Raw genomic sequence first — 18078 nt, 5'->3', positions numbered from 1 at the left:
GCTGATGAAGGGGCTGGTGTCTGTGGGGTGATGGGACGAAGAGGAGACGTCGACCGCGCGATCTTAGCACTGGCCGAACGGACGACCGTGGTGCTGAAGGTCAGATCGCAGGTCTGGGTTGCCACTTCCCTGGTAGTCCGAGGAGAGGCGAGGACAGTACTGTATTTCCCCGCTGGGAGCAGCGTGGGCTTCCTACTAGCCAATAGCTTGCGAGCAGCCGAGGTGGACACTTTCTCTTTGACCCGAATTTCCTGGATACAACGTTCTTCCTTATAGACAGGACAGTCGCGGGAGGATGCAGCATGGTCACCCTGACAGTTCACACAACGAGGAGACGGAGGTGGACAGTCACCCTCATGGGCATCCCTGCCACAAGTGACACATTTAGCCGCATTGGAACAAGATTGGCGAGTGTGATTGAAACGCTGACACTGGTAGCAGCGCGTAGGTGTCGGGACATAGGGGCGAACAGAAATAACCTCGTAGCCCGCTTTGATGCGCGATGGCAGCTGAACACTATCGAAGGTCAAAAAAAGTGTCCGGGTCGGTACAAGGCCATTGTTGACCTTTTTCATGACCCTATGGACAGCCGTCACGCCCTGCTCAGCGAGGAAAGATTGAATCTCCTCGTCAGTCAAACCGTTGAGGGATCTAGTGTAGACCACACCACGAGACGAATTCAAAGTTCGGTGAGCCTCCACCCGGACAGGGAATGTGTACAGGAGTGTGGCCCGAAGCAGTTTTTGTGCCTGAAAGGCGCTCTCAGTTTCGAGTAATAAGGTACCGTTACGCAACCTGGTACAGGATTTGACAGATCCGGCTATGGCATCGACGCCCTTCTGTATAACGAAAGGGTTGACAGAGGAAAAATCCTTTCCGTCCTCAGATCGAGAAACGACGAGGAACTCTGGGGCAGGCGGTAGTACTTTTGTCACTGGTAGCTGGTCACGTTTCCGTTTTTGGGCAGAAGTCGAGAGAGATGGAGTGAAATCCATTGCGGAGAAATCCCCCATGATTGCCAGCGTCTCCGATGGCGCGCTCCTTCCTTGTGGGGACCCTCTCAGAGGGCACTCCCGCCTTAGGTGAATGTTTACACCTCAGGTCACACCTCCCGAGAAACAGACGGAGGGACCAATCGGCATGGTCAGAAGGTATCAGCTCAGGCAATCACCCCTCCCCGGGCCTGGCCTTTACCAGGGGGTACGCGCGTGCCTTACATGTCTACCCAGGGCGGGAAATTACGCGTTACCCCGTCACCGGCTACGCGTGCGAACGCGTGGGTCGGCCTTCAGGCACGCACAGGGAGGAAGGAAGAAGAGGAAAAAGGGGAGAGAGAGAGAGAGAGAGAGAGAGAGAGAGAGAGAGAGAGAGAGAGAGAGAGAGAGAGGACAGTGTCTCAAACGCCGAGGCGGAGACCAGAGAAGGCAAGGAGAAGAAGGCAATGAGAAGGCAAGGAGAAGAAGGCAATGAGAAGGCAAGGAGATTATGCAGGGGAAAGAGTAAGGAAGACAGTGAGGTGGAGAAGAGCAAAGAAAGGAACCAACCAAAGAAAGGAAGAAACGAGAAGTGAAAAAGCAAAATGACCGCAAATAGAGGTCGTGGAACCGTCCGTCTCCGGACGCAGGCGCTAACTACCCCCTTGAGGGGGAGGGACTCCTTTTAGTCGCCTCTTACGACAGGCAGGAATACCTCGGGCCTATTCTTACCCTGGACCCGCAGGGGGGACTCTGTTGTTGTACCACGGTGGCTCTTTTCCATCTCTTACGATCTCGCTTAGCACGTTCTCATCTAACGCATATTGTACAATGGTTTTGAACTTTGTCCACTGATCCTCGACACTATCTGTACTTGAGACAAAACTTTTGTGTTGAGCCGTCAGGTACTCTGTAATCTGCTTTTTGTCACTTTTGCTAAACAGAAAAAATTTCCTACCTTTTTTGATATTTCTATTTACGGCTGAAATCTTCGATGCAGTAACCGCTTTATGATCGCTGATTCTCTGTTCTGCGTTAACTGTTTCAAATAGTTCGGGTATGTTTGTCACCAGAAGGTCTAATATGTTATCGCCGTGAGTTGGTTCTCTGTTTAACTGCTCAAGGTAGTTTTCAGATAAAGCACTTAGAAAAATTTCGCTGGATTCTTTGTCCCTCCTACACGTTATAAACGTTTGGGTCTCCCAGTCTATATCAGGCAAATTAAAATCTCCACCCGGAACTATAACATTGCGAGGAAATGTACTCAAAATATTTTCCAAATTATCCTTCAGGTGCTCAGCCACAACAGTTGCTGAGCCATGGGGCCTATAGCGACATCCAATTACGATGTCTGAACCTTCTTTAACCGTGACCTTCACCCAAATTAATTCACATTTCTGATCTCCGTCAATTTCCTTCGATACAATTCCGGAAACCCGGAACAGAAGAGAATCGAAGCATTTGAGATGTGGTGCTATAGACGAATGTTGAAAATTAGGTGGACTGATATGTAAGGAATGAGGTTCTACACAAATCGGAGAGGAAAGGAATATGTGGAAAACACTGACAAGGAGAAGGGACAGGGTGGTAGGACATCTGCTAAGACATGAGGGAATGACTTCCATGGTACTAGAGGGAGCTGTAGAGGGTAAAAACTGTAGAGGAAGACAGATTGGAATACGTCAAGCAAATAATTGAGGACGTAGGTTGCAAGTGCTACTCTGAGATGGAGAGGTTAGCACAGGAAAGGAATTCGTGGCGGGCCGCATCAAACTAGTCAGTAGTCTGACGGAAAAAACAAAAAAATTGCACTTTTTATCGCTATAAACATGCCTCCCCATTCACTGTCCGGCCTGTCTCTGCGGTATACATTCCAATCTGAGTTTATAATTTCATTACTGTTTACATCTGGTTTCAGCCAACTTCCTGTCCCTATTAATATGTGGGCATTGTGACCGTTTATTAATGAGAGCAGTCCTGGGACCTTTCTATAACGCTCCTGCAGCTTACTATTAGCACATTAATATTGTTATTCCCTGTTGCATTTTGCCTGCTCCTACCTTGCCGCGTCTCAGGAGGCGTATTGTTGGGCCTAGGGAGGGAATTCTCTAACCTAGAAAACCCACGTGTGCATTCCACACGTAGTCCACTACCCGTGTAGCCGCTTCCTGCGTGTAGTGAAAGCCAGACCTACTCAAGGGACCAAACATTTCTCCACCGGATAGCGGAGGTAGAGAAATTTGCACCCCAGATCTCCGCAGAATCGCCTGCGCCTCTGGTTTAAGCCTTCTACTCGGCTTCAAACCAGAGGACCACGATCGGTTCTGGGAAAGATACTAGAAATAGTTAGCTCAGATTCCACCCCACCTCTGAACACAGCCGGCAGGAGTCATTGGTGCCGACATGAGCGACAATTTGCAGTGCTCTCTATCGCCGCCGGCCGGGCCGCCTCCACAATTGGGATGAGACCCCCCGGGAAGCACACAGAGTTAACACTGGCCTTCTTCCCCAACCTTTCCGCTATTTCCCTAAAGGGCTCCATCACCCGCCTAACGTTAACGAATTCGAGCAAACGAGGCTGTGGGGTGGCGGAGGCGGGGCATTCAGCAAACGAGTTTGCGGGGGGGGGGGGAGGGAATTCGAGCAAACGAGTCTGCGTGTGGGGTGGGGGGAATACGAGCAAACGAGTTTGCGTGTGGGGTGGGGGGAAGACGAGCAAACGAGTTTGCGTGTGGGGTGGGGGGAAGACGAGCAAACGAGTTTGCGTGTGGGGGGGGGGGAAGACGAGCAAACGAGTTTGCGGGTGGGGGGTGGGGGAATACGAGCAAACGAGTTTGCGTGTGGGGGGGGGAAATGAGCAAACGAGTTTGCGTGTGGGGGAAGGGAATACGAGCAAACGAGTTTGTGGTGGGGGGGGGATACGAGTGAACGATGTGAGACCTTAACTTTTCCCAGCGAATCAAATGTTGCAATAATTTACGGGTTTGCCGCCAGGTTACGCAGTCGACCTCCGCCGATATTTCGGCAGGGGCCTTTCCTGCCATTCTTAAGGCACAACTGCAAGTAGTAAGTAGTGTGCAAGGGAAATTAATATGTCGGTTCACAGAGGAGACATAAGGAAGATACCACACACACACACAGAACAAGCAACCGAAAATGTCAACATACAAAGATAACCAACGTCAGAAAAATCGATAGTAACTATTTATCAACATGTGAGGTAGCCCTAATTCTCTCCCTCTGTTGTTTTGATGAGAGACAGAGCCGGATTCCAAGCAGCATTTAGACAAAATTCACGATCTCTGTTTTTACGGTTGCTTGATAGTTTGGTTTCAACAACTTCCTTAATGACACTATCCCATTAGCTGGACGTGCAAGCCAGAATCTCCGTGTTGTATTCCATAGGATGACTGGTGTCAAGGCAATGTTCTGCAATAGCGGATTTGCTCGGCTGTTTTAAGCGTGTGTGACACTTATGTGCAATACACCGGTCTTCCACAGTCCTGATTGTCTGACCAATATATGACATGCCACAACTGCAAGGAATACGATAGACACCAGCCTTGTGCAAACCAAGATCTTCTCTCACGCACGCCAACAGGGCCTTTATCTTATGATGTGAAATGCGTTCTTCGACCACCTTATATTTCCGCAAAAATACAGCCAATCCTGTTGGAAGTGCATCCTGCATTAGGAGCTACTTCGTTGCTATCGTCACTCACCCGTTTTACAGAAACCTGATAGAGCAACGCGCATTTGATCTACGTCTCACTACAACCATTCTGACGAAAGGTGACTTCGAGATGGGATAGCTCAGCTGCCAAACCTACCTATGTAGGTTGGGCTGAACAAAATATTTTCGCGTTTGGAAGAGAAAGTTGGTGACTGAAATTTCGTAAATAGATCTCGCCGCGACGTATAACGTCTTTGCTTTAATGACTTCCACCCTAACTCGCGTGTTATAGGTGCCACAGTCCCTCCCCTATTACATGATAATACAACACCAGCTGCCCCGCCCGCAACCTAGTTTGCTTGTGTCGTACCCCCCCCCTCCACCCCCTCCCGACCACAACCTCGTTCGCTCGTGTCTACGTGTGAGTGGGGTACTTATTTGTCAAGAGACTCAAATTTTCTCCAAACTGTTCAGCAACTGTATCATCCGAGTCTGGGGGTCGGTAGAAGGAGCCAATTATTAATTCGGCTGGTAAGTATAACCTCCACCCAACCAATTTGCACGGAGTATCTACTTCGGCTTCACTACAAGATGAATCACTACTGAGACACAAACACTCCATCACCAATTCTGCGCAATCTATCTTTCCTGAACACCGTCTGAGACTTCGTAAAAATATCTGCAGAACTTATTTCAGGCTTTAGTCAGCTTTCTGTACCTGTATCGATTTCAGCATCTTTGCTTTCTATTAGCGCTTGAAGCTCAGGGACTTTCCCAGCACAACTGCAACAATTTACAACTACAATTCCGACTGTTCCTTGATCCAAGCACGTCCTGTATTTGCCATGCACTGTTTGAGACTGCAGCCCACCCCGTACTTTCCTGAGGCCTTCTAACCTAAAAAAACCGCCCAGTCCACTACACAGCCTCCACTACCCGTGTAACCGCCAGCTGAGTGTAGTGAACTCCTGACCTGTTCAGCGGAACCCGAAACCCCACCACCCTATGGCGCAAGTCAGGGAATCTACAGCCAACACGGTCGCAAAACCGTATGAGCCTCTGATTCAGACACTCCACTCGGCTCTGCACCAAAGGTCTGCAGTCTGTTCTGACAACGATGCTGCATATGGTGACCTCTGCCTTCAGCTCGTAATCAAGACCGGCAGCCTTCACCGAATCAGATAGCCGCTGGAATCCAGAGAGAATTTGATCAGATCCAAAGCGACACATGTCATTAGTGCCGACATATGCCACCACCTGCACCTGGCTGCATCCTGTGCTCTTCATGGCATCGAGAACGACCCTTTCCACATCAGGAATGACTCTACCCAGAATGCACACTGAGTGCACACTGGATTACTTCCCCTCCTTAGCCGCCATATCCCTGAAGGGCCCCATTACGCGCCTAATATTGGAGCTCCCAACTACCAATATGCCCACCCTCTGTGATTGCCCGGACATTGAAGGCTGCGAATCGTCCTCTGAAACAGAGCAGGCAGCTGCATCTGGATCTGGATTAGCCAGAGACAGTATCTAAAACCTGTTTGTCAGATGCACTGGGAAGGCTTACTGATCAGCTTCCTGGGACGAACGAACGAAGATTTTTTTTTGGGGGGGGAGGGGAGTACGAGCGAACGAGGTTTCTTGGGGGAAGGGGGCGGGGGAATACGAGCGAACGAGGTTTCTTGGGGGAAGGGGGCGGGGGAATACGAGCGAACGAGGTTTCTTGGGGGAAGGGGGCGGGGGAATACGAGCGAACGAGGTTTCTTGGGGGAAGGGGGCGGGGGAATACGAGCGAACGAGGGTTTCTTGGGGGAAGGGGGCGGCAGAATACGAGCGAACGAGGGTTTCTTGGGGGAAGGGGGCGGCAGAATACGAGCGAACGAGGGTTTCTTGGGGGAAGGGGGCGGCAGAATACGAGCGAACGAGGGTTTCTTGGGGGAAGGGGGCGGCAGAATACGAGCGAACGAGGGTTTCTTGGGGGAAGGGGGCGGCAGAATACGAGCGAACGAGGGTTTCTTGGGGGAAGGGGGCGGCAGAATACGAGCGAACGAGGGTTTCTTGGGGGAAGGGGGCGGCAGAATACGAGCGAACGAGGGTTTCTTGGGGGAAGGGGGCGGCAGAATACGAGCGAACGAGGGTTTCTTGGGGGAAGGGGGCGGCAGAATACGAGCGAACGAGGGTTTCTTGGGGGAAGGGGGCGGCAGAATACGAGCGAACGAGGGTTTCTTGGGGGAAGGGGGCGGCAGAATACGAGCGAACGAGGGTTTCTTGGGGGAAGGGGGCGGCAGAATACGAGCGAACGAGGGTTTCTTGGGGGAAGGGGGCGGCAGAATACGAGCGAACGAGGGTTTCTTGGGGGAAGGGGGCGGCAGAATACGAGCGAACGAGGGTTTCTTGGGGGAAGGGGGCGGCAGAATACGAGCGAACGAGGGTTTCTTGGGGGAAGGGGGCGGCAGAATACGAGCGAACGAGGGTTTCTTGGGGGAAGGGGGCGGCAGAATACGAGCGAACGAGGGTTTCTTGGGGGAAGGGGGCGGCAGAATACGAGCGAACGAGGGTTTCTTGGGGGAAGGGGGCGGCAGAATACGAGCGAACGAGGGTTTTTGGGGGGGCGGCAGAATACGAGCGAACGAGGGTTTTTGGGGGGGCGGCAGAATACGAGCGAACGAGGGTTTTTGGGGGGGCGGCAGAATACGAGCGAACGAGGGTTTTTGGGGGGGCGGCAGAATACGAGCGAACGAGGGTTTTTGGGGGGGCGGCAGAATACGAGCGAACGAGGGTTTTTGGGGGGGCGGCAGAATACGAGCGAACGAGGGTTTTTGGGGGGGCGGCAGAATACGAGCGAACGAGGGTTTTTGGGGGGGCGGCAGAATACGAGCGAACGAGGGTTTTTGGGGGGGCGGCAGAATACGAGCGAACGAGGGTTTTTGGGGGGGCGGCAGAATACGAGCGAACGAGGGTTTTTGGGGGGGCGGCAGAATACGAGCGAACGAGGGTTTTTGGGGGGGCGGCAGAATACGAGCGAACGAGGGTTTTTGGGGGGGCGGCAGAATACGAGCGAACGAGGGTTTTTGGGGGGGCGGCAGAATACGAGCGAACGAGGGTTTTTGGGGGGGCGGCAGAATACGAGCGAACGAGGGTTTTTGGGGGGGGGGGAGAATACGAGCGAACGAGGTTTTGGGGGGGGAGAATACGAGCGAACGAGGTTTTGGGGGGGGGGGAGAATACGAGCGAACGAGGTTTTGGGGGGGGAGAATACGAGCGAACGAGGTTTTGGGGGGGGAGAATACGAGCGAACGAGGTTTTGGGGGGGGAGAATACGAGCGAACGAGGTTTTGGGGGGGGAGAATACGAGCGAACGAGGTTTTGGGGGGGGAGAATACGAGCGAACGAGGTTTTGGGGGGGGAGAATACGAGCGAACGAGGTTTTGGGGGGGGAGAATACGAGCGAACGAGGTTTTGGGGGGGGAGAATACGAGCGAACGAGGTTTTGGGGGGGGAGAATACGAGCGAACGAGGTTTGGGGGGGGAGAATACGAGCGAACGAGGTTTGGGGGGGGGAGAATACGAGCGAACGAGGTTTGGGGGGGGGAGAATACGAGCGAACGAGGTTTTGGGGGGGGAGAATACGAGCGAACGAGGTTTTGGGGGGGGAGAATACGAGCGAACGAGGTTTTGGGGGGGGAGAATACGAGCGAACGAGGTTTTGGGGGGGGAGAATACGAGCGAACGAGGTTTTGGGGGGGGGAGAATACGAGCGAACGAGGTTTTGGGGGGGGGAGAATACGAGCGAACGAGGTTTTGGGGGGGGGGAGAATACGAGCGAACGAGGTTTTGGGGGGGGGGGAGAATACGAGCGAACGAGGTTTTGGGGGGGGGGGGGGGAGAATACGAGCAAACGAGGACCAGTGGTACACCACGTAAGGCGTTTGCGACAGATTAGCGTAGTAAATCGACACTATGACACTATCTGACTTTTCGCCTTCAGCGACTAAACTCTCTCCACCCGTATGTCCCAGGCAGTCTTTGCTAGGTATTTAACCACAGTACATGTCTCTAAAATGAAGCGGTCGAAATCACGATAATGGGCATTAGCGATAAAGCTGAAAGGTGAGAACGTCGATCTAGTTGATTATGTATGAGCGATATTAGGAACTCAAAGGTAGAAATTTAATCCGACATTGGAACCGATGATTTTCTAGAAAGAAACGTCAAACCTATGATTCATGTTTTCATAGGTATGTTTCCAGCACTAAGTGGAATATCTACGTCAGTAACTACGAAACTAAGTGAAATCTCCAGCCGAAGATTTTCTTAGTATGCATGTTCAGGACGCTGATCTTTTAGACATTTCCACATAGTTCTGACTTCGCCGTCACCGTAAGTACCGGCGTTTTTCAAATACACGCCCCTCTTGTTGAGAACTAGAATCGACTTGCATATGTTATTTTTTTTCTGTAAACAGGAGATAGCAGAAACTGGAGGAATTCACTTTTAACAGACGGTGAACGAATTAATAACGGCGTAACCGAGGGGTTGGTATTAGGATACGGTGAAGTTTTTTCAGTCATTGGTCTTATCAGAATATTTTATGTTCAGTAAGTAATTGTTATGTTAGAAGTATGTATTTGGCTTCATGCAGTACAGCAAAGTAGTTGAGGAATGTCGTTGTAGCACATTCATTGAAATTGTTTGCTGTGGGTGTCAGTTGTATGATTCAGTGCTATTTCCTCACGAGTTACAAGATTATCTCTACATTTGAGCATGCCAACAGCTGTTTTTTGTGGCTAGTTCGTTGTTTTAAGCCTCTTTTGCACCTGCAGAGCAAGTTACCCATCGAGAAACGTTTAGAGCATATTATGACATTACGTACAGCTCTCTAGATATTGGATAATCTGAACCTTCAGAACTCCCATGTCGTTTCCCAGCCCAAATACAGCTGCTCGTAACCCACGTCGTGATTTTTATGAAGAAGTGCACTCGTCCTCTAGTTTCCTTAACTTCACCGGGTTTTTCAGAGATACGGACTGATAAGCAACTTTTTTTTGGTGGGGTTTAAGGGCGCTCAACTACTGAGGTCATTAGCGCCCAGTCACAGTTGTTAGAGCACATGGAATCTAGTAAAACTCAAGGGGAGGGGGGGGACACCAGAAAGTCCTGACAAAGATGCAGACAAAATAAGTAAAAAGTTAGACGTCTTTGGACAAGCCAGTCAAAGTTATAAAACGCAGAACACGAGGAGCTGCTCGAGCGTCATCAGCTAAAATATCCGGTAAAGTAGACGGCAGGGAGAGGACAACACGAGAGTGACTAAAGTGGGGACACGACAATAAAACATGGCGCACTGTTAATGCTTGACCACAAGGGCACTGCGGGGCTGGGTCACCGGAGAGCAGGTAGCGGTGGCTAAACCGGCAATGCCCAATCCGCAACCTGGTCAGAAGGACCTCTTCTCGCCGAGATGGTCGGGAGGAGGTTGTCCAAGCAGTTGGGAGCGGTTTTACTGCCGTAGCTTGTTTCCTTGGAGGGATGACCAAGCATCCCACCACAACGACACAAGCCTCTTACAAACAACCAGACGAACGTCAGATGATGGGACACAATGGGAGGCTGGCCAAGGCAGGAGGACTGCAGCCTTGGCTGCAGCATCTGCAGCCTCATTCTCAGGTACTCCTACATGTCCGGGAACCCACAGAAAGCTGACAGGAGAACCATTATCATCGAAAGAATGGAGGGACTGCTGGATCCGTTGAACCAAGGGATGGACTGGATAGGGAGCTCCAAGGCTCTGAAGAGCACTGAGGGAATCAGAGCAGAGTACATACGATGAATGGCGGTGGCGGCGGGCATACTGAACGGCCTGATTGATAGCAAAAAGCTCGGCCGTAAAGCCGGAACATTGGTCGAGGAGCCGGTATTTAAAGGTGACGGCCCCAACGACAAAGGCACAGCCGACACCATAGTCAGTTTTGGAGCCATCGGTGTAAATAAAGGTGTGACCGGCAAGTCGAGCACGAAGTTCGACAAACCGTGAGCAATACACTGCAGCCGGAGTACCCTCCTTCGGGAGTGAGCTGAGGTCGAGATAAATATGAACCGGAGCCTGGAGCCAAGGTGGTGTCGGCCTCTCACCCTCTCTGAAGGTGGTAGGGAGGGCAAAATCCAATCGTCGAAGCAGGCGACGGAAGCGGACTCCGGGGGGGGGGGGGGGGGGGGCAGCAGGGCAGACACATACAACCCGTACTGGCGGTCGAGAGAATCGGCGAAGAAGGACTGATAAGAGGGGTGGTCGGGCATTGACAACAGCCGGCAGGCATACCGACACAGCATTACGTCGCGCCGGTAGGTCAATGGTAATTCGGCAGCTTCAGCATAAAGACTCTCGACAAGACTAATGTAGAAGGCTCCAGTCGCAAGACGTACCCCCGATGGTGGATGGAGTTGAGACGGCGTAAGAGGGATGGCCGAGCAGACGAGTACACGAAGCTCCCATAATCCAGCTTCGATCGGACTATGGACCGATACAAGCGAAGCAGGACAGTGCGATCAGCTCCCCAAGATGAACCACTAAGAACTCTGAGGACATTAAGGGAACGTGTACAACGGGCCGCCAAATAAGAGACATGCGGAGACCAACAAAGTTTCCTGTCCAATGTGAGCCCTAGAAACTTAGTTGTTTCCACGAATGGGAGAACAACAGGACCGAGATGTAAGGATGGCGGAAGGAACGCTTTATTTCGCCAAAAGTTGATACAAACCGTCTTCTCTTCAGAGAACCGGAAGCCATTTGCCACGTTCCATGAGTATAGGCTGTCTAGACAACGCTGAAGGCAGCGCTCCAGGAGGCATGTTCTCTGGGCACTGCAGTAGATCGCGAGGTCATCGACAAAGAGAGAGCCTGAGACAGTAGGTGGAATGTAATCCATAATTTGATTGATCGTGATGGCAAAAAGGGCTTCGCTCAAGACAGACCCCTGAGGCACTCCGTTCTCCTGGAGGAAGACTTAGGACAATACGGAACCCACACGTACCCTAAACTTTCGATCTGTTAAAAAAGGAATCAATAAAAAGGGGCAGGCGACCGCGTAGGTCCCACCTGTGCATAGTGCGGAGGATACCTCCTCTCCAACAGGTATCATAAGCCTTCTCCAAATTGAAGAACACGGCTACCGTTTGGCGCCTTCGCAAAAAGTTGTTCATGATGAATGTCGACAAGGTCACAAGGTGGTCAACAGCGGAGCGGTGGCGACGAAAGCCGCATTTGGTATGTAGCCGTCGAGATTCAAGAATCCAGACTAACTGAGCAGTAACCATGCGCTCTATCACCTTACAGACACAGATTGTAAGAGAAATGGGGCGGTAACTAGAAGGAAGGTGTCTATCCTTCCCGGGCTTGGGTATAGGAACAACGACGGCGTCACGCCAACGCATGGGGACCTGACCTTCCGTCCAGACGCGATTGTAGGTACGAAGAAGGAAGCTTTTGCCCGCCGGAGAAAGGTGTGCCAGCATCTGAACGTGAATGGCATCTGGCCCCGGAGCAGAGGACCGGGATAGTGCAAGCGCACAATCGAGTTCCCGCATAGTAAAGGGGGCATTATAAGTTTCCAGATTCAGCGAGTGGAAGGAAGGTCGCCGAGCCTCTTCTGCCTCTTTCCTGGGAAGGAAGGCAGGGTGGTAATGGGCGGAGCTTGAAACCTCCGCGAAAAACCGGCCGAAGGCGTTGGAGACAGCCACATGATCAACAAGGACCTCATTACCTGAGGTCAGGCCAGGTACCGAGGAGTGGGCCTTAATGCCAGACAGCCGGCGCAGGCCACCCCAAACGACAGAAGATGGAGTAAAACTGTTAAAGGAGCTGGTGAAAGAGGCCCAATAAGCTTTATTGCTGTGTTTGATGACTACGGCATTGCGCTCGGAGTCGTTTGTATCCAATACAATTCGCCAACGTAGGATGGCGGAGAAAGGTGCGTAAAGCACGTCGTCGAGCACGGATAGCGTCTCTACAAGCCTCGTTCCACCAGGGGACGGAAACGCGACGTGAAGAAGAGGTAGTACTAGGAATGGAACGTTCGGGAGCATTGATGATAACAGCCGTGAGGTATTCGACCTGACTGTCTCAACTGAGAAAATCGTGGTCTGGAAAGGTCGCCAGGGAGGAGTCAAGTCCCCCGTCAGCTTTCGGTATGTTCGAGCTCGAAGGACGTGGGGATTGTGTGTGGTGCAGGAGACGAACGACACAGGGGAAGTGGTCGCTCGAATAGGTGTCAGAAAGGACATACCACTCGAACCGACGGGCAGGAGTGGTAGAACAGATCGAGAGGTCCAAGTGGGAGTAGGTATAAGTAGAGTCCGAGAGGAAAGTCGGGGCGCCAGTATTGAGGCAGACAAGATTGAGATGGTTGAAGACATCCGCCAAGGGTGAGCCTCTTAGACAGGATGCAGGAGAGCCCCAAAGGGGATAATGGGCATTGAAGTCGCCAAACAATAAAAACGGCGGAATAAGCTGAACAATCAGGTGCATCATGTCACCCTGACTAACTGCGGATGACGATGGAGTGTAGATGGTACAAACTGAAAAAGTAAAAGCAGAAAGATTAATACGGACAGCTATTGCTTGGAGTGGGGTGGTCAATGGGATGGGATGGTAATAGACATCGTCCCGAACGAGCAACATGACCCCACCATGAGCTGGGATACCGTCCACAGCGGGGAGGTCATACCGCTCCGAGGTATAGTGGGTAAAGGCAATACGGTCAGTCGGGCGCAAGTTGGTTTCCTGGAGACCAAGGACAAGCGGACAGTACAGGCGGAGGAGCAGTTTTAATTCCTCCCGATTAGATCGAATACCTCTTATGTTCCAACGTAACAAGGCCATCGCTAGTCAAAAAAGAGGGGGGACGAGATGGGGGAAGAACTGGTCATCTCGACGGCCGCGGAGGGCCAGGTTTCGAGGGAACAACGCTACAACCGGCGGGAGGCGGATCCTGTTCCATCGAGTCGTCGCCAGCTGCGGCCGCTGTCCTGGGTTGTGTAGGAGGGGCAGCATCATTTGCCAACGAGAGGCCAGCTGCGCGCCTGGCAGCAGAGCGTCCCGGTGAAACTGAGGACAGCCGGGAGCAGCGACTCACGGATGGAGCGTGAGACGAAACGCGCCAGGATGGAGAGGGGGATAGAGACTTCTTCTTGGAAGTCCGAGGAGGCACAGGGATGGCGGGCTGGACCCGAAGAAGGTCCTCACGCGCGGGGTCCGTTTTGGAACGCCGGACCTCGGAAGCTGGGGTCCAGAACGTTTCCCCGAAGGATGCCTGAGGAGAGGATCACTTCTCAGGCGGCGGGGGTGGAGGAGGAGGAGGAGGAGGAGGAAGGGTGGCCCCTGGGGCAGAGGGGACGGGGGCCGCAGGGGAGGAGGAATTGGAAGGGAGGGATTTGGGAGGTGGAGGCATAGACCCCGGATGGGGGGAGGAGGTGGAGGGGGGGCAGGATAGGGGTGAGGATACCGTGGAAGGAGTGGAGACGACTGAGGCAAGCGAAGTGGTCAACGTCACGGGATGGAGGCGGTCATACTTCTTCCTGGCCTCAGAATAAGAGAGACGATCCAATGTTTTGAGTTCTTTATTCTTCTTCTCCTTCTGATACGCGGGGCAGTCTAAGGATCTAGGCGAGTGGATGCCAGGACAATTAACACACCGAAGTGGTGGGGTGCATGTATGTTCCTCACGAAGAGGACGTCCACAGTCGCCACAAAGGGGCTCAGCCTCACACCGTGATGACATGTGCCCAAAGCGCAAACACCGAAAACAGCGCATAGGAGGCGGGACGTAAGGTCGCACGTCGCACCGGTAGCACATCACCTTTACCTTCTCCGGGAGAACGTCCCCCTCTAAGGTGAGGATAAAGGCCCCGGTGTCGACGCGACGGTTTTTGGGGCCGCGCTGGACTCGCCGGACGAAATGCACGCCTCGGCGCTCCAGGTTGGCCCTGAGCTCCTCATCAGATTGCAGCAGGAGGTCCCGATGAAAAATAACCCCCTGCGTCCTATTCAGTGCCAGACACGGGACAATGGACACTGGGATGTCCCCTAGTCTGTCGCACGCCTGGAGCGCCGCCGACTGTGTGGCGGAGGTGGTCTTTATAAGAACGGACCCCGAACGCATCTTACTGAGAGCCTCGATTTCACCAAAGATGTCCTCGATGTGCTGAACAAAGAACATGGGCTTGGAGGTGGCGAACGTCCCCCCATCGGTTCGAGAACAGACCAAATAGCGGGGGAAGTACTTCGCCCCAAGCCGGCGGGTCTGTCCTTCCTCCCAGGGAGTGGCCAAGGAGGAAAGGGCAGGAGAACCAGAACCAGAGACGGAGACATTACCTTTCCTTTTGAAAGACTCGGCCGCAGAGCGACCTGATACGTGTTGACGTTTCATCTGCGAAACGTCTGCCCCGATACCACCCACTCCGACCAGGGGCTCTCCCCACGGGCGCCACCCAGCTTCAGCAAGGGCCACCTGGCAGGATGGCCGTTGCTGGGAGTCCTGATGCCCCAAGGAGACGGGCATCTACTCCTTGGCCGACATGGGGAGGGTGCAGCTCAGGTATCGGCAGTACAATCCCTGTGTTGTCAGGGGGCTACAACCTAGAGGGTACATGACGACCCCACCACAACGGGCTGGCTACCGTGCTGCATTTCGGGTGCCATGGAAGGTCCATCATGATCGTAGGTGCAGATGGGGACGCACTATGGGCGTAACTTGTACAACCCATCAGGCGTTTAGGCCCAATTTGAGGAATAGTGGGTATGGTGACAACGCCGTTACAATGCTGAGTGCCAAGGTCTTAGTGCACTGAGGACCAGTGGTACACCACGTAAGGCGTCCTTCCCCAAAAGGCTCGTACTTCTGTAGAATTTTGAAAAATGGAGGTCAAACCCCAAGGGGGACCATCACATGGAAGGCCGAAACGGTTGAAACTCCTTTTAGTCGCCTCTTACGACAGGCAGGAATACCTCAGGCCTATTCTTACCCCGGACCTGCAGGGGGGAAGTAACTTTTTGATGCAAGTGAACCAATAAAGGAAGAGGTCAGGCTGTGCTCAGTGACCCTGTGAGAGGTGGGGGCACTTCGGGCAAATGGTAGAGATCTACGCTTGCTGTGACGGTTTTCGGGTGTGCACCGTACAGGTCATCGTGAGTGGGCCGCGTTGGCTGTGATAGCCAGCTGTTACGTGCTGGGAACGTTGTTGGTGCAGAGATGTATCTCCTGTAGGTGACCCCGCACTATTTGTCCGGCAACGGAAGCCTGGAGAGCGTATTGGTACTGGTGGCTTGCCAGCCAGACAGACGTGCAAAGCTTTGTAGGGGAACACCACTGGATATCTCTCAACTACTCTGTTCTTGCATAGGCACTGATGCCGGCAGGTGCAGATACGAGTCTCAAAGGGCTTCACATTGACACTGATTTCGCGAAGTGAAACAACTCAGCAGTATATTCCCTGGGTTAATCACTTTTGGTCGATGCCATTAGCATGCTATGGAAGTGTTGAAATTTAAGAAGAACATGACGCAGCCTAATATTCCAGAAGATTTTTCATTCCACGTTGTTAATATTATCAGTGTTTAGTTGCGTTACTGGTATGGTATTACGAAAGAACTGAAGAAATAAGGGGAACAGGAGACCGATTGGTGTTTTATAAGGGATACAGATCACCTCCATCAGTAATAAAACTCTATCGGAAATGAGATGGGTGCAATTTGAGGATGATGGGGCGAGTGATTCCTGTATGCAGTCTAACGATACATTTCAGGCACTTATTGTAGGCAAATTTACAGCAAGCGGAAGAATAGGGGAGACTTGCCATCTGGCAGCTGTGATCGTATTGTTATGGAAGAGATGCTGGCGTGTGACGCTTGTTACTGGATTACCCGTGTCTGCCTCACTGTCTGTAAGTCGTTTCTCCTGTAGGCAGCCTTGGTCATCACATACTACCATTGATGACAGGGACCAACTCGCGCTGAAGCTGTAGAGGCACGGGAAGTAGCTTATTCCCTGGGCGAGATTAATAAGAGCGATTTTTAGTAAAGTGGTCTGATTGCCAAGAAATCTGACGGTGGTATCTGTGTCTCTTCCTGGAGTGGAAGTGTGCGTGCTTTAACGGAGTGGTACCCCCTACCACACAGGAGACACGTCGTCTGGAATGTTGCCGTAGTCATGTGTACGACAAATAGTCATCAGCTTCAACCGTTCGATAGAATGCGCCGCGTATATCAAGTGAGGAGTGCACTTTTCGGGACACGCAACTGTAACGTTCATTTTTGCACATCGGAAAAGACTACCCATCCGTAACACCTGAAAGGTTCCTAGCTCCAGAACCGAATGTTATAAGAATGTGATTTAAATCTTTTTCTACGCAGCTGGTTTGAATACATCAGCTAGACGATAGAATTAACTGATGTTCTTTTTAAAAATGCATCTGGTTGTTGTAGCTGCGCGGAAAGAACGTGGATTATGTTTATAACCCCGCAGAAAGTCCAACGTTTTGTCATCTGGACGTATCTCAGTTAATAGTCCTGCCACGTATTTTGTGAGTGACACAGGCGCACACATTATCGTAAATACTACGTAGATCACATGATCTAGCTAGTTTCTAGTAACTGACTGGCGATGATGAAGTACTCTTCTTCATGTAACTTCTTGAAAACCTGGTTCTTTTCATCGTCATCCCTTTACCACTGACGAAGTCTGTCAGCATTAGTGCATTGTTATTTAGAGCTTCTTGCTGGATTTCTCTTCCTATTACGTTTCCCTACGCTAGTTCCTTCCCTATTTTTTCATTCAGATTACAAGGATCAATTTGCATTATGCCTTTAAAATTTTGATTTCCTCCTCTACTTTGTCTCTACGGCGGAATCAGATGAAGGTAAGAATGCTTTCTACTCCAATCATCATCGTAATCCTGTTAATTTTGCTCTACATAAAAATAACAGCCTGTCTGTAACTGCACTGAAAATAAATTTATTCGCCTTCATTGGGTTACGCCTAAGAAAGCCAATACCCTGACCGCCCGTATGCCCTCCACTATACCTCTGTACGTGTTTCCCCGATGAAATCATTCTCTGCCCCTGCTATCTTATTTTTGTGGTGCTGGTATTTTCTCTCTGTATTTATGAATCTCTCCTCTAACTTCCTGCTTTTTACTATGATTCTCTGTCTTCAAACTTCAGGTGGTTTTCACGATCTCCATTTCCTTCTCACTTTTCTTGCCTCATCTTGTAATCCGAATCCTTTCGACGCCGATATGTGGTACCTGCAACAGTTCCATTTCACGATGTGTGGCTGTTAGACGGTACACAACTCGTAAACGTGGCGGACCAGCATTTTCCGTTGGGGTTTTAGTCCCCTAATGGGAGCTCCCCGTGTTCTCTGTGAGCCACGA

General features: G+C 51.7%; 1 protein-coding gene across 1 annotated transcript in view; it reads right to left on the bottom strand.

The window, feature by feature from the left end:
• Positions 1-6275: 6275 nt before the first annotated feature.
• The window catches only part of LOC126230310 (uncharacterized), a gene marked incomplete at its 3' end in the record, with an annotated part of 72543 nt that continues 60740 nt past the window's right edge, over positions 6276-18078 (bottom strand). Inside the window, exon 2 of the mRNA XM_049942386.1 lies at positions 6276-7211. Coding sequence (XP_049798343.1) covers positions 6276-7211 — 936 coding nt within the window. The remainder of the gene's footprint in view (positions 7212-18078) is intronic.

Source organism: Schistocerca nitens, unplaced genomic scaffold, assembly GCF_023898315.1.
Source record: "Schistocerca nitens isolate TAMUIC-IGC-003100 unplaced genomic scaffold, iqSchNite1.1 HiC_scaffold_378, whole genome shotgun sequence".
Lineage (NCBI taxonomy): Eukaryota > Metazoa > Arthropoda > Insecta > Orthoptera > Acrididae > Schistocerca > Schistocerca nitens.
Note: the sequence above shows the minus strand (reverse complement) of the source record. Positions and strands in the feature narration are given on the sequence as shown.